Here is a 15924-nt window from a genome sequence, read left to right on the forward strand (position 1 = left end):
GCTTTTCTTATGGCTTCAGCCTACCAAGGAAGTGGACAATCTGCAAGTAAATGCATAAAATAATTTATGAAAAGTAATCAGTGCAAAGAAGAAAATAAAAGGAGGTGATATGTTAGAAAGGAGGGTGTTAGCTGGGGTCGTTGGGGAAGGTCTCTGAAGAGGCTTGAGCAGAGATTTGAATGGTGAAAATGGATGACTGTGGGAACTGGGGAAAACATTCCAGGCTGAGGGAACTGCCAGGGCAAAGGCCCTGAGGTAGGAAAGAGGCCAGTGTGAGTGAGGACCTCGAAAAGGCTTCCTTTTGCATGGAGCAAAGTGAGTGAAGGGGATAGTGAGAGGGGATAGGTCAGGGAGGTGATTAGGGCCTTATGAACCCTAGTGAGGACTTGGCTTTCACTCTGAGTGAGATGGAGCCACAAGAAGGTTCTGAGCACAGGACGGACATGATCTGACTCAGGTGTTCACAGATTTCCTCCTGCTGTGTGGGGGAAGCAGATGCAGGGCGCCAGGGTGGGAGCAGGGAGACCAGGGAGGCCACTGATGCATGGTCTAGGTGGGACATGAGGGTTGACAGGAGCCAGGGTGGTCATGGCCAATCTTGCCCAGACAGGAAGGAGGTCCCTGCTCCTCCACCACCTGCTTCTCTGGGTGATGGGAAACCCAGAGGCAGGGCTGTGACAGGTATTTTGGGCAGGATTGAAAGGGTCCTGGCTGAGGCATTCCTCAGGATGAAAGCCTGTGCAAAGGTGGTCAGACCCTTAAATGCCTCACCCTGGTCTTGAAGCCCACCCCATCCCCCATCCGTCGTGGCCCAAGTGCAGCCTTCTCTTGTGGATCTGTCCAGCCCTTTGCATATGCTTGTTCTATACACTTGGAACACTCTTCTCCCCTCCTTTCATCTCTACTGTAAGCCCTGCCTGCCCTTCTCAGCCCAGCCAGCATCCTGGCATCTCTGGGATGTTGTCCCTGGCTGGCCCCTTACCTTCTTTTTCAGTCTTGTCTGTCCCCTGTCCCATCCCTCCCTTATGCCAGGCCCCAGCCCCAAACCTGGCTATTTTATGGCTCTTGGAGGTGGCAGAGAGTCTTATTTCTGCAGGGAAGGTGGAAACCTCAAGAGTGGGCCTGGAAGTAGGAAAGAGGCTACTAGCAGTTCTAGGTTCAAGAGGTTCATTCCCACCACCACGATTTTACTTATCCCATGCTGTGCTTCTCTGTGTATTCTCTACATCCAAATTCTATCTAAAGACTTTGGCCCTGGACTCACCTCCTCCAGAAAGACCTCCTGACTCCACAGTCCCTAGCCCCTCTGTCCCTCTCCTAGCCTGGCCCATACCCCACCACAGCTCCAAATCTAGACCGTGTTCTCTCACCTCCCATGGTGAAGAGTCCTTCTCCCTACCCAGCCCAGGAAGACAGACTACCAAAGGTGGGTCAAGGCAGAGGGGGTCTCAGAGGTTATCTTATGTGACCATCTCGCCCTCAGTCCTCCGAGGCTCTGGTCCGCAAAGGCCACCTGACAGGGCTGAAGCCTGTGGTGCTGGTCACCTTCCAGTCCCCAGTTAACTTCAATCGTTGGGGGGTAGAGCAGCTGCAGCTCCAGATGGAGGCAGCCCCTTTCCGCAGCAAAGGTAGGTCTGCGGGGTGCCTGGAGGGGTCATAAGCCCGACAGGAGTGTGGGGGGATTTGGGGGGGCTTCAGATGGGTCCATGCCTTGGAGGGGAGGCTGGGGTCATCAGAGGGGTCCATGACCTGGTGGAAATGTGGGGCTTGTTGGGGGCCCTCAGTGTGGTCTGTGACCTGGAGGAGGGAATGGGGAGGAGGCCTCAGCAGGTTTCACGGCCTAGATGAGGTTATATCCCAGTGGAGTCTGTGGCCTAGAGGAGAACTTGGAGTTTCAGGGAGATCCCAGCGTCTCTGGCCTGGAGGGGGCTCCGGGAGGCCGCAGCAGCCTCAATGCCCCCTGCTTACCAACAGAGCAGTGCAGCGCAGAGGAGGTATGTGTCATGAGCTGGTACACACCCATGCCCGTCAAGAATGGCAGTGTGGTCATGCATGTGGATGTTAGCAGCAATGGCCTGGGGCCCTTCATCCCCAGTAAAAGGTGCCCTTCCTTATGTTTGGGGTAGGGGGTAGACTCTGGGAGGGACTTCCTTGACTCCAGATTCCCCGAAGAAGCCAGGAGGAGATCAGTGGGAGGGGACAGGATGAGGAGGTGGCTGTGAGCTATGGCAGGAATCCCTGAAACCGGAACCCTCGTCTGTGCCTGCCTCACACTTGCTGCCAGGTTTCAGGTGAACATCAATGGCTACATGAAGAGATGGCTAGACAACAGATACAAGTTTACTATAGGAAATGAGGTAAGGGGGCTTGGGCAGTGGAAATTGTAGAAGACGTATGTTAGACAGTGGGCTGGAGCTCTGATTACTTTCCACACAAATGGCAGGCTCCCCTTAATGACCACTTCCTTTGTGCCAGACCCCGGGTGAAGTGCTCTACTAAATCACAATCATGTTATGTCTTAGCACTGATCCTGTGAGGGAAGGTACACTTACTACCCATTTTAGAGAGAATAGTTTAGGCCCCAAAGGGATGGAGAGCCATTTGCCCGCAGTCTCTCAGTGTGTACATGTGAAACAAGATTTGAAACTGCCTGTTTTCTGTACCCATACTCTTTTTTTTTTTTTTTTTTGAGCAAGTGAAAGAGAGAGAGGAGGGGGAGAGAGAGAGCTAGGAAGGGAGATGGGAAGCACCAATTTGTAGTCGTGGTACCTTAGCTGTTCATTGATTGCTTCTCATATGTTCCTTGACTGGGGAGCTGCACCTGAGCCAGTGACCTTTGGGCCCAAGCCAGCGACCATGGGATCATATTGATGGTCCCATGCTCAAGCTGGGACCCCACACTCAAGCTGGTGAGCCTATACTTAAGCCAGATGAGCCCGTGATCAAGCTGGTGACCTCAGGGTTTCAAACCTGGGACCTCAGCATTCCACATTGATGCTCTATCCACTGCACTACCATGGGTCAAGCTGCACTCATATTCTTCATCACTGCATTCATTCATTCATTCACTCACTCATTCATTCATTTGGCACTTAACTGAGCACACCAGGTGGCCACATGGAAATAAAAGAGTAAACACAGACCCAAACCCCTGAAGTCTTAGAGCTGACATTCTAGTCAGAAAGATAGACAGCAAACCAGTAAACATGAAATCAAGTAAATTCCGCCTGACCTGTGGTGGCGCCGTGGATCAAGCGTTGACTTGGAACACTGAGGTCGCCGGTTCAAAGCCCTGGGCTTGCCTGGTCAAGGCACATGTGGGAGTTGATGTTTCCTGCTCCTACCCCCCTTCTCTCTCTCTCTCTCTTCTCTAAAATGAATAAATAAATAAAAATAATTAAAAAAAAGAAATTAAGTAAATTCCATACTGGGTTAAAAGGTGAAGTGCTCTGGAGAATTAGAGTGAGGGAACTGGGACTGCAGGAGGGAACTGCAGTGTTTGATGGAATAACCAAGAAAGGCAGAATTGAGAAGATTGGCATTTGAGTAAAGTCAGGAGGAAAGGGAACCCTGCAGATCCCAGGGGAAGAGTTGTGTACAGAGGGCATAGTCAGTGTTGAGGCTCTGACTATGGTGGGAGTGTGGGAGTGTGCCTGGTCAGTGTGAGAAGCAGTGAGGAGGCCCATGTGGCTGGGAGAGAGTGAGCGAAGGGGAGAGGGGTGGAGATGGGGTCAGGGAGGTGCAGAGGGCGAATCTTCCAGGGCCTTGTGGGTCAGGGAGAGCACTTTGGCTTTCACCCTAACTGAGATGGAGCCACGGGATGGTAACGGGGTATTGAGAGCCCTCCTGTCCCCTCCCTGGCAGCTCTCTGATCTGCCAATCCCGTACTTTATAAATGTCTCCTCGAGACCCCTGTGGTTCACTGTGGACCAGGCACCTGTGCTTATCCTGGGTGGAATTCCTGAAGAGAAGTCCATTCTGCTGACTGACACTAACTTCAAGGACTTTTTTCTTGTGGAGGTGAGAGGTGCAGGGCTGATGGTGGGCTGGGGTCTCTCAAAGGGTGCTAGATATCAGCCCTTAAGAGGGCTTGGGGCCTGGGACTATGGAAGGGTCCCCAAACACATCCCCATCCCCACAAGAGGCAGATAGCATGAAGGAAGGACTCTGTAGCCAGACAATCTGGGTTCAAATCCTGGTTCTGCCATCTCTTTGCTGTGTGACCTTTTGTAAGTCACTTCACCCACCTGGGCCTCAGGTTCCCCTTCTGTAAAATGGGAATATTTATATTTACCTCCGAGAATCAGTGTAAGGATGATATATGTTAATATCAGCTGGACCCAGAGTGAGCACTCTGAGTAAAAGCTATTATTTATTCATAGGTCCACTATTTGTAAATCTGAAATCCAAAAAGCCTTGAAAATGGCATTTTTACAAATTCAGGACTCAAATGCATTTGTTGAGAAACCCTGATCCAAAGTAAGAAAGTCTGCCTCATCCTTTAACACTAAATGGGAAGCATCCCATTTAGCGTTAATATTCAGGTTCTGTTCTGCAGGAATCTTAAGGAGTTTAATGATGGGTGCAGCTCTAGACCCCACTAGTTTACATAAGAATGCCATATAGGTGCCATACTACCTTCTAATGCTGGGAAATTCTGAATTGCAATATATATCTGACCCCAAGGTTTTTGAAATCGGCATTATGAGCCTATAGTATTCCCAGAATGGGTGAGGAGTGTCTGAAGCAAGGTTCTTTTGAGGTGAATGACAGAAACATGTTTGAGTCGGTATAGCAGTAGGCAGAGCGTCAGCCCAGTGTAGTTTCAGTAGAGGAATGGATTTAGTAGGTGCACATAACTGCAAAGCCCAGATACGGAGCAGACTTCAGGCGTGGTTTTACTCGGGGCTTCAAATGAGGACTCCAGCTTTCTGCTCCAATTCTTCCGGATTAACCCTGACCTCAAAGTGGCTCGTATTACCACCACTCCCAGGCCAGAGAATGGGAGCACCTCTTTCCTAAATAGCTTTTTTAAAAAAATTCTAAAATTTATTTTCTTGGTCCTGATTATTTGAGTCATGTGTATTGTGTACCTAAATGATGGAATATGCCACCTGGCTTAACACAGGTCACGACCTTCATCCTTACAAGGAGGGAAGCTGAGAAAAGAGGCAGAGCGAGTGAAATTAGTGTAGCTTTGCCACAAGTTGAGGGGAGAAGATGCTGTTTGTTGTTGGTGTCCAGGATAACAACTGTGCTTCACAACAACCCCAAAAGGTTGCCTCAACCTCTTTCCATCAAGGTTGAAAGCCCCACCCCTGATTTTTTCTTAAAAAAAAAAAAAAAAAAATTTTTTTTTAGCGAGAGAGAGTAAGAGAGAGGGAAAGAGATGAGAAGCATCAACTCATAGTTGCATCACTTTAGTTGTTCATTGATTGCTTCTCATACATGCCTTGACCCAGGGGGGCTCCAGCTGAGCCAGTGATCCCTTGCTCAAGCCGGTGACCTTGGGATTTTGAACCTGGGACCTCAGTATCTCAGGTCAACACTTTATCCACGGTGCCACCACTGGTCAGGCACCCCACCTGTGATTCTGAGAAGCCCATGTGGATTAATATTCTGGTTCCTTCAAGCTCTGAATTCCTGTATAACTGAGTTTGTTCAGTTTGTACAGTCTCCCTGTCCTGTGTCAGCGTTCTCCCATCTAGACCAGGTCTTTACAGACATTGCTGTTTTCCCCTTCCTGACCCGAAGACACCCACAGGAGAGATGTAGTTGATACGGATTCTGCTGAAGAGATTTGGAGGGCAGAGAAACGGGTTTATGTCACAGAATGAAGAGTTCAATAATAACCTCAGGCATCTTTATTCTTGTTTTGTTTCTTTAATTTATTATGGTGAAAATCATAAAATTAACCTCTTCAAAGTGAACAATTTAGTTCCATTTAGTACATTCATATTTTGCAACCACTACTTTTATCCAATTCAAAAAATTTCCATCACTCCAAAATAAAAACCCGTTTATTCTCTAATCATGGAGATTTCTCCCATGTTGCTGTCTCCTCTCCTTTCCTTCCTCACATTTACATTGCCCCTAGGAATCCACAGGAATCCCCCCTCTGCACTGCTCTCCTCAACAACGTGTTGGTCAGGATGAGATGATGTGACAAAGAGACCCCTGACAGGGAAGGATTAGCTTAAACAAATGCTATTGTCCAGAAATGAGAAAGTCATGTGCTTTTATTTTTTCTTGCTTCACCATCCCCTAGGGCAGGGGTTGGGGACCTATGGCTCCCGAGCCAGCTGTGACTCCTTTGATGGCTGCATCTGGCTCGCAGACAAATCTTTAATTTAAAAAAAAAAATGTTAAAAATATAAAACATTTTCATGTATTACAATCCATTCATTTCCTACCGCTCATGTTCATGGTTGCGGGTGGCTGGAGCCAATCACAGCTGTCCTCTGGGACAACACCAAATTTTTATTGGATAATGCCTAACGTACACGGGTCGTTGTACGGCTCTCACGGAATTACATTTTAAAATATGTGGTGTTCATGGCTCTCTCAGCCAAAAAGGTTCCCGACCCCTGTTCTAGGGCCCCCTGGTGCTGATCTTGTCTGTATGATGAGAGCAGGGTCCAGCCCTTATCCATATTCCAGCAGATGTATAGGGGAAAGAGAAGAAGCAGAGAGCAAGCTGGATTTTTTTTCTTTTCTCCCTCCCTTCCTCCCTCCCTCCCTTCCTTCATTTCATCTTTCTTTTTTTCTTTCTTTCTTTCTTTCTTTCTTTCTTTCTTTCTTTCTTTCTTTTTTTCTTTCTTTCTTTCTTTCTTTTCTCTTCTCTCATTCCCTTTCTTTCTTTCTTTTTAAAGATTTTATTTATTGAGTTTTGGGGAGGAGAGAGAGAGAGAGAGAGAGAGAGAGAGAGAGAGAGAGAAGGATGGGGAGGAGTCAGAAGCATCAACTCATAGTAGTTGCTTCTCATATGTGTCTTGACCAGGCAAGCCCGGGACCTTGAACCAGTGACCCCAGTGCTCCAGGTTGAGGCCTTATCCACTGTGCCACCACAGGTCAGACCAAGCTGTTTTTTTCAAGCAAGGTTCACTTCCACTCACATTCCATTAGTGAGGAATTAGTCCATTGGCTACATCCAACTCTGGTACCTAACTCAGGGGTTCACATCTTAGGGTGTTCTATTGAAGAAGAAGACCTGATTGTCGCAAGGTAGTTTATTTATATACTTGCATCCTGTAATGGTCTCGGGTTTAAAATACAAAGCTCTGTCTCCCTGAAGGGAGGTTTAGCTGTGGTTTATATACACTGTTTGGTCAATTACATGTTGCTTCTTGGCAGCTGGCTAGCTTAATCTGGTTAGGTTCCTCTCCAGCTCATCCTGTTTACAGCAAAATACTGTGCTACCTTTTTTTTTTTTTTTTTGTATTTTTCTGAAGCTGGAAACGAGGAGAGACAGTCAGACAGACTCCCGCATGCGCCCGACCGGGATCCACCCGGCACGCCCACCAGGGGCGATGCTCTGCCCACCAGGGGGCGATGCTCTGCCCCTCCGGGGCGTCGCTCTGCCGCAACCAGAGTCACTCTAGCGCCTGGGGCAGAGGCCAAGGAGCCATCCCCAGCGCCGGGGCCATCTTTGCTCCAATGGAGCCTTGGCTGCGGGAGGGGAAGAGAGAGACAGAGAGGAAGGAGGGGGTGGGGGTGGAGAAGCAAATGGGCGCTTCTCCTATGTGCCCTGGCCGGGAATCGAACCCGGGTCCCCCCCACACTCCAGGCCGACGCTCTACCGCTGAGCCAACCGGCCAGGGCCTGTGCTACATTTTAACACTTTGCAAGAATAACAGTTAATAAGAATCAGACCTTGAGACTCTTGTCCTATCTAACATCTAACATGACTGCAAGGGAGGCTGGGAAATATAATATCTACCTGGTGGTGGCACATACTCTGTTAAAACTCAACAGAAGCCTGACCAGGCAGTGGCACAGTGGATAGAGCCTCGGACTGGGATGCGGAGGACCCAGTTTCAAGACCCCGAGGTCGCCAGCTTGAGCGCGGGCTCATCTGGTTTGAGCAAAGCTCACCAGCTTGGACCCAAGGTCGCTGGCTTGAGCAACAGGTTACTCAGTCTGCTGAAGGCCCACGGTCAAGGTAAAAAAAAGAAAAAAAAACTCAACAGAGAATGTGGGAAATGGGTTTGGGGGTTAACTAGCCATCTGCCAAAAGTGGAAGAGGACATTTATTAGTTCATGTAATGGAAAAATTCAAGAGTTCTGGTCTAGTTTGATCCAGGGTTAAACAGTGTCATCAAAGCTAAGTTTTTCTCCATCTCTTGGACCTGGTTCCTCTGTATTGACTCTATGCTCAAAACAGCTCTGTCCTCTGGAAACTGCAGAGGCTACATTTTTTCAAGCCCACATCCAATGGGGAAGTTATTTTTCATTACCCCATAATCTCATTTGTTTTTCCTGGGTGTTTTAAAGAAACTATCAGCCATCATAACATTTAACCTGTAAATTCTTGAAATGCTTAAGGAACTATCTCTAATATGAGGACTTTTAAAAAATAAAACCACGCCCTGGCCAGTTGGCTCAGTGGTAGAGCATCGGCCTGGCGTGCAGGAGTCCCGGGTTCGATTCCCGGCCAGGGCACACAGGAGAAGTGCCCATCTGCTTCTCCACCCCTCCCCCTCTCCTTCCTCTCTGTCTCTCTCTTCCCCCCCGCAGCCAAGGCTCCATTGGAGCAAAGATGGCCCGGGGTCTGGGGATGGCTCCATGGCCTCTGCCTCAGGCGCTAGAATGGCTCTGATTGCGGCAGAGCAATGCCCCAAGATGGGCAGAGCATCACCCCCTGGTGGGCATGCTGGGTGGATCTTGGTCAGGCGCATGCGGGAGTCTGTCTGACTGCCTCCCCGTTTCCAACTTCAGAAAAATACAAAAAACAACAACAACCCCACAATGCTATTATAATATCCAGCAAAATTAACAATAACACCTTAATATTATCTAATCTGATCATAGTCAATTTCCCCCAACTACCTAAAAATGTGTTTTAAAGACATGTACAAGTCCTTCTTTTTCTTTTTTTGCAAGAGAGAGACAGAAGGAAGAGAGATGAGAAGGATCATCTCTAATGTTGTGGCACCTTAGTTGTTCACTGATTGCTGCTCATATATATCTTGACCATGTGGCTCAAGCTGAGCCAGTGACCCCTTGCTCAAGCCAGTGACCTTGGGCTTCAAGCCAGTGACCATGGGATTATGTCCACAATCCCACACTCAAGCCGGTGACCTTGGGATTTTGAACCTTGATCCTCAGTGTCCCAGGTCAATACTCTATCCACTATGCCACCACTGGTCAGGTGGTGGTTAAGTCTCTTAAAGTCTTTTTTTTTTTTTTTTTTTGACAGAGAGAGAGAGACAGACAGACAGGAAGAGAGAGATGAGAAGCATTGATTCTTCATGCGGCACCTTAGTTCATTGATGGCTTTCTCAGATATACCTTGACCAGGGTGCTAGAGCAGAGCTTGTGACTCCTTGCTCAAGCCAGCAACCTTGGGCTCAAGCCAGTGACCTTGGGCTTTAAGCCAGAGACCTCTGGGCTCAAGCCAGCGACCCTATGCTCAAGCTGGATGGGCCTGCACTCAAGCTGGCAACCTCTGGGTTTCAAACCTGGGTCCTCTGCATCCCAGTCTATTGCTCTATCCACTTCACCACTGCCTGATCAGGCTTAAAGTCCTTTTTACCTGTAAGTTTGCCCCCTGTTCCTGTACCCTATCAACTACCTTTTTTCAGGCAATATAAGAAACCAGGCCTTTTTTTCTATAGAATTTGGCTGCTTGCTTCTTTACAGAATCAATTTGCTTTTTTCTCTGACCCTGTGTGTTTATTAGCTCAGGCTGCCATAATAAGGCACCATAGACAGGGTTGTTTAAAAAACAGAAGTTTATATTCGCACAGTTCCAGAGGCTGGAAGTCCTAAATCAAGGTGTCAGCATGGTTGGTTTCTGGTGAGACCTCCTCCGTGGCTTGTAGAAAGTGTCTTCTCACTGTGTTCTCACATGGAGTTTTCCGTGTGCATGAGTGCAGACAGAGCTCTGGTGTCCCTTCCTCTTATAAGAAAACTAGACTAGAGCCTGACCTGTGGTGGCACAGTGGATAAAGTATCGATCTGGAATGCTGAGGTCTCCAGTTTGAAACTAGGAGCTTGCCTGGTTGAGGCACATATGGGAGTTGATACTTCCTGCTCCTCCCTACCTTCTCTCCCTCTCTCTCCTCTCTAAAATGAATAAAAAAACCCACACACACACAACAAAAACCCACACCAGTCTAATAGGATTAGGGCCCCACCCTTATGATCTTATTGGACTTTAATTATGTCCTTAAAGGTCCTAGAACTTCAACATATAAACTGAGAAACTGAGGAGGGGGACATAATCACCTATTCCATTAACATCTCATATTGCCAGTAAAGTGGTAATGAGCTCTAGAAGCTTGATTAAATTTAGAATAAGTCTTTTAGGCAAGAACCCTCTGTTGGTGGTGCTTCACCACTGCCGGTGGTATTGCCAATGTTGGTGATCAGTCAGTGAGTTCAGAAAGTGTCAGCTGACAGCTAGTTGTGTTCAGGGTAGAATGGGATTATTAAAAATGTGCCTTGAGGCCCTGGTCAGTGGGTCAGTAGATAGAGTGTCAACTGGCATATAGACATCCTGGGTTCAATTCCCGCTCAGGGCACACAAGAGAAGCAACCATCTGCTTCTCCCTCCTCCTCCCCCTTTACTTGTTTTTCCCCTCCTGCAGCCAGTGGCTCAGTTGGTATGAGTGTGGCCCTGGGTGCTGAGGACAGCTCTGTTAAGAGTGCACCAACCTCAGGCACTAAAAATAACTTGGTACTTGAGCATCAGCTCCAGATGGGGTGGCCAGGTAGATCCCGGTTGGAGAGCATGCAGGAGTCTGTCTCACTATCTCCCCTCCTCTCACCTAAAAAAAAAATGTGCCTTGGGCCAAGCATGGAATTTCTCATGGTTACAACCATCAGGGGTTTGGGGAGCCAGGACTGCTTAGTAGCATTGAGTATGCTGTACACTGTAAATGTAGAGCACACAAGTCCCAGGCTTCTGCCTGGGTTACCTGCTTCCCTGCTCCATGTTGGGTCACTAAAGTGCTGCTGTGGGATGATGAGGGAGGGCACTCTGGGGCTGCTGCATTTCCTTCCCAAGCAGTTGTCAGAGCAGGAGCCTTCCCCTAAAGCAGGACATGGGGGCTTAGGCTAAGGCCACCTGCTCACCACTGGCTCTGCTCCTCTGCAGTTGAGCATTGACAGTTGCTGGGTAGGCTCCTACTACTGCCCCCAGACCAGCTTCACTTCCACCATCTATGATGCCATCGCCACAGAGAGCACCCTCTTCATTCGGCAGAACCAGCTCGTCTACTACTTTACAGGCATCTATACCACACTCCATGAGAGCAACCATGGCAGTGGTGAGGGGCTATGGCCGGGTCATTTGTCTGGGGCTCTGTGGCACCTTGGGAAAGGAGACTGCCTCTGGAAGCCCCAGGGGGTTGCCTGAGTGAACCCATCCACCATCCACAGTGGTACCTAAGGCTGCGATTGCTGTGGGTAGGAAGTGGGTACTGCAGGGACTCTCCAAGGTCCTAAATCACCCTGCCTATGCGGGAGGGTCTTCTCCCACTCTCTCTGTACTGGCATGGGTCCTTCATCCAGACCTTCCCAGGAACTATGAACCAGCTGAGGGAAGAAGGAGGTGTGACAGTGAAGGGAGGAAGCAGAGAGAAAGAGGAAAGCCCTCCATACACTCGCACACACTCATGCAGACACAGAGGGTCAGAAAGACAGAAAAAGACTTACTGAGAGAGGCATACTAAAGGAATTGGGTGTGGGGTGGAGGTGGGGAGAAACATTGGGGTCAGAGAGAAAAACAGAAATAGAGAGGAGCTGTTGGAGAGGCAAAGCCATGAAGGAGACAGAGAGAAAAGACTTGATTCAGCCTCTTATTTATTCATTTATTTATTTGAGAGAGGGAGAGAGAGAGAAACATCAGTTTGTTGTTCCACTTATTTATTTGAGAAAGAAAGAGAGAGAGAGAAACATCAGTTTGTTGTTCCACTTATTTATGGCTGATTCTTGTGCCCTGACGGGGATTGAACCTGCAACTTTGGCATATCTGGATGATGCTCTAACCAACTGAGCTACCCAGCCAGGGCTCAGCCTCATCATTTAAATGATACCAAAGCTCTCCTAGTTCTAGGGTTTTCCCCCCCAATTCAAATGAGAAATATCATTTAGATACAGGGTCAGTTGGACTTACAAGTCACAGAAATTTGTTGTCACCTATATTTCATTAGTTAATGTGTCTTCTCATTTTTCTCTCTTTCTTAGGGAACTTTGACAGTGGGAGGAACCAAATTAATAGGAGCTCAAGACAAAAGAGGGTTTTGTTTTGTTTTGTGGTTTTCTTTGCTTAGCGGAAAAAGCCAGGAATATGTTAGTTTGAGGCATAGTTGGCTCTCGGGGTTCACTGTAGTAGTGTTAAGCCCCTCCTGTGGTTCTGTGGGGACTCCCTGCTCACCCAGCAACTGCAGACTTTTATACCCTCAGGGGTCCCAGGAAAGAGCATCTCTTTGTTAGTGGTTGCAAGTTTGGACTCTGATTTTCCCTGTTTGGCCACACACCCAGCTCAGAACCAATTGCTCTGGCCAGGGCATGGAAATGTGAAGGTGGGTCAAGCCCAATCTGAGTGTGAGCCAGGAGGATTTTCTCAAAGGCAGCTGAGGCCATATGCCAAAGGCCCCTCAGTCACTACACTGAGCAGCTGCTCCAGGGGGAGAGGACAATAACAGGCTCATTAAGGCCAAGGAAATGTGGATGGGGGGCCTAGGTCTGCAGGCCTGGGCCTGAGGCCCCGTGCTGGCTCTTGCAGAGAGCTGGGTTCGTGTGCTAGCCAGTGAGTGCATCAAGAAGCTGTGCCCCGTTTACTTTCCCGGCAATGGCTCTGAGTACATCATGGCCCTCACCTCTGGGAAGCATGAAGGTTACATCCACTTTGGGACCATCACAGGTAAGGGTGGGGCCTCTGGCAGCCCAAGAGAATTCTCCATGCTCTTTCACCTCCCAAGAATTCTGACCTCAGGCTCTCACCTCTCATCAGGTGCCTTCAGAAGGGGTCCCAGGCTAGAGGTTGGCTCTGTGAGTGGGGATAGGTTTAGGTATTTGTAGGATAGTGCCTGGGATGTATTATATATCTTGTGTGATGTATAGTATTTGGTTTCAATGGGCATAAGCCTAAGTCAAAAATCATTTAGACATAAAGAATTTGTGGCCAGGGTCCAACTTCAGGCATTGCTGGATCCAGGTGCTCACAGGATATATATTTAAGATTCTGTCTAGCTCTTGGTAAAATAGTATAGCATAGTGATTATGGCACAGTTCTAAAGAGAGACTGCTTCAATATACTCAACCCAAGTCACCTGTGGTTTTGGACAGATGATTTAACTTCTCTTTTTGGCCTCATTTCCTAATCAGCAAAAAGGAACTTATGATACTACTAGTACCTGCTTCATTATGTTGATATAAAGATTAAATAAGTTGGCATCTATGAAGGTCTTAGGACAGTGCTAGAGACATGCTGAGTGCTAGAGCCCTGTGATTTAACTATATTTTTAGGTAAACACTCCTCTTCTGGAAGTTATAGGTGGTTCCCAGAAGCTCAAGGATCTTCTCCCACCAGATTGAGTCACCCCAGGAGAATGAGAGCAGCCTCTTCCCCATTAGCTCTAGCATGAATCCAGGATGCACTCTGGACGATTCTAGGTCACGTGCCTGGATGTGAGCCAATTACTCTGACCAGAGGCAGACATATTCTGATAAGCCAGGTGTGAGTGAGTGAAAGGCAAGGGGGTGAGACCTCTCTGCTGGAATCTGTAGGCCTGAGGAAGAGGAGGGCATGGGCATTCCACTGTGGTGGAGTGCCTGTTGGGCTGGGAATGGGAAGGGCCTGAGCATGGACCTGCCCTGCTCCGCAGATGGCCGCGTGTCCTTTGAGATGCTGCCCAGGCGGACGTCCGTGTGCCAACAGATACAAGGTACCCACCTCCCAAATGGGTCTGCAGTGGGAGAGCATGGGAGAGCAGGGAGGGTGGGAGAGGTCACAGGAAAGGGAAAGAAGGCAGTGTCTTGGGAGAGGTGGAGAGTTCCAGGGGTGGGCTGGGAGTGGCAGTCACAGAGAGAAAGGAAGTGATGGGGAGGGGCTGGGTCAGGGGCTACTCTGGACCTACCTCTTCCCATCCAGCTGACATCTGCTCCATACTCTATGCTGTATACATTCCGGGTGATTACAGACTACTGTTGCTGGTGGAGATTGAAGATGACCTTGCTGCTAAGGTGTATTACGAGGTCATCAGCTATGACTTAGGTAATTGGGGCAATATGGGTAGGGGGTTGAGCACAAAGCAGACAACAGGAAGGGAATGTTCCTCGTGCCGTTCCTAGGTAAGTGGTAGTGGTGGAGAACAGGCTTGGTGGGCTGGAGCAACCTAGAGGAAGTCAGTGTGACTGGAACGGGGGGGGGGGGGCGGTTGAAGAGGTGAGCAGAAGCCAGATCTGGAAGGGCCTTTGGCTCATAATAAGATTTGCTTTTGTTTTACATGAGCTGAGAATAGGGCTGCCATGTGCAGTTGTATAGGCTGTGCACTGTACTCCCTAGCCAAGACGCCAGAGAGGCAAGTCCTGTGCCCTAACAGGACTGTGTCTTCTTAGAGGCACCTCCCTTTTTAAAATTCATATAAAGAAACAAGTAAGGCCTAAGAGGCTCAAATGGGAAGCTAGTGGAGGGTTTGGAAAGTTGGTGACTTGCCCAGTTTCAGGTTTTTGAAAGTTCAGGGCCTCGGGAGATTTTGCTGTGTTCTCTTCACCTGTAGTCACTGATGACCTGGATATTCTCTACACCATCCCGGAATTCATTCCTGATGGTGAGGAAGGGAAGGCAAAGGGGGCCTCAAAGGTGGGGGGGTGCAGGAAGGGCCCAGGCAACCCCACCTCACTGCCATGTCCATGCTGCCTCTGTCCCGGCCAGCTCGAGGCCTGGAGTTCCTGATGATGCTAGGAACAGAGTCTTACACCACCTTCCCCACGATGCCCAAAGGCATGTCCTACAATCCATTTAACAACCTGATGTTCATCTGGGGCAACTTCCTCATGCAGAGGTAGGGGCTGGATATATCCTACCACCTCAGCTCCATCAGGGTGGGGGCCCTTTCTCAAGTCACCAAGTTTTCAGTTTGCCCAAGTCCAGAAATGATAAGGATTGTGATGGGGAAAACATGGGCTAGGGTAGTGAGGGCTAGGATGGGGTTATCTATGGGGAGTTCTGATGTGAGGTCCCAACCTTTGTAAGCAACAGAAGGCATTGTCTGGGAAGGTTAAAACACTTTTCACCTCTCAGGAACCTAGGGGCCCCTGAGTCAGTTCCACCGGCTGTTGGCAAAGTGCCAGGTTGGCCCAATGCTCCTGTTTACAGATGGACATATCACCCAGAGGGTTTAGAGTCAGGAGTAGAAACAAGAATCCCATGCTTCCTTTGCATGTTCTCCCAAGGCTAATGGAAAAGTGAGAAAACAGCTCCCCTTTCGCGTTCAGCGCGGAGTTGGGGGAAGCAGATAATCTCCTGGGAAGCTCTACATTCCATCTCTACCCCTGCAGCTACGACTCAGAAAGCTTCATCTACCTGGCGGACTTTCCCAGGGAGCTCACCATCAAGTACCTGGTCAACTCGTTCAGTGGGGATGTAGCTATTGTCACAGAGACCGAGGAGGTGGGCTGCCCTGCCTTCTTCCTGCTTCCCCTCTCTCCACCGAAACTCTAGAGGTCTCCATTCTCCCCTTCAGTGAAAAGGGG

The 15924-nt window shown here is 48.9% G+C and overlaps 1 protein-coding gene across 1 annotated transcript in view; it reads left to right on the forward strand.

Annotated features, from left to right (window-relative positions):
- CATSPERG (cation channel sperm associated auxiliary subunit gamma) overlaps nucleotides 1-15924 on the forward strand; it is a gene marked incomplete at its 5' end in the record, with an annotated part of 36877 nt that overhangs the window by 5368 nt on the left and 15585 nt on the right. The window contains 11 exons of the mRNA XM_066244134.1: nucleotides 1484-1628; nucleotides 1975-2101; nucleotides 2285-2357; nucleotides 3865-4020; nucleotides 11321-11492; nucleotides 12953-13090; nucleotides 14055-14114; nucleotides 14321-14443; nucleotides 14949-14999; nucleotides 15104-15233; nucleotides 15730-15841. Coding sequence (XP_066100231.1) covers nucleotides 1484-1628; nucleotides 1975-2101; nucleotides 2285-2357; nucleotides 3865-4020; nucleotides 11321-11492; nucleotides 12953-13090; nucleotides 14055-14114; nucleotides 14321-14443; nucleotides 14949-14999; nucleotides 15104-15233; nucleotides 15730-15841 — 1287 coding nt within the window. The remainder of the gene's footprint in view (nucleotides 1-1483; nucleotides 1629-1974; nucleotides 2102-2284; nucleotides 2358-3864; nucleotides 4021-11320; nucleotides 11493-12952; nucleotides 13091-14054; nucleotides 14115-14320; nucleotides 14444-14948; nucleotides 15000-15103; nucleotides 15234-15729; nucleotides 15842-15924) is intronic.

The sequence above is a fragment of the Saccopteryx bilineata genome, chromosome 9 (assembly GCF_036850765.1).
Source record: "Saccopteryx bilineata isolate mSacBil1 chromosome 9, mSacBil1_pri_phased_curated, whole genome shotgun sequence".
NCBI lineage: Eukaryota > Metazoa > Chordata > Mammalia > Chiroptera > Emballonuridae > Saccopteryx > Saccopteryx bilineata.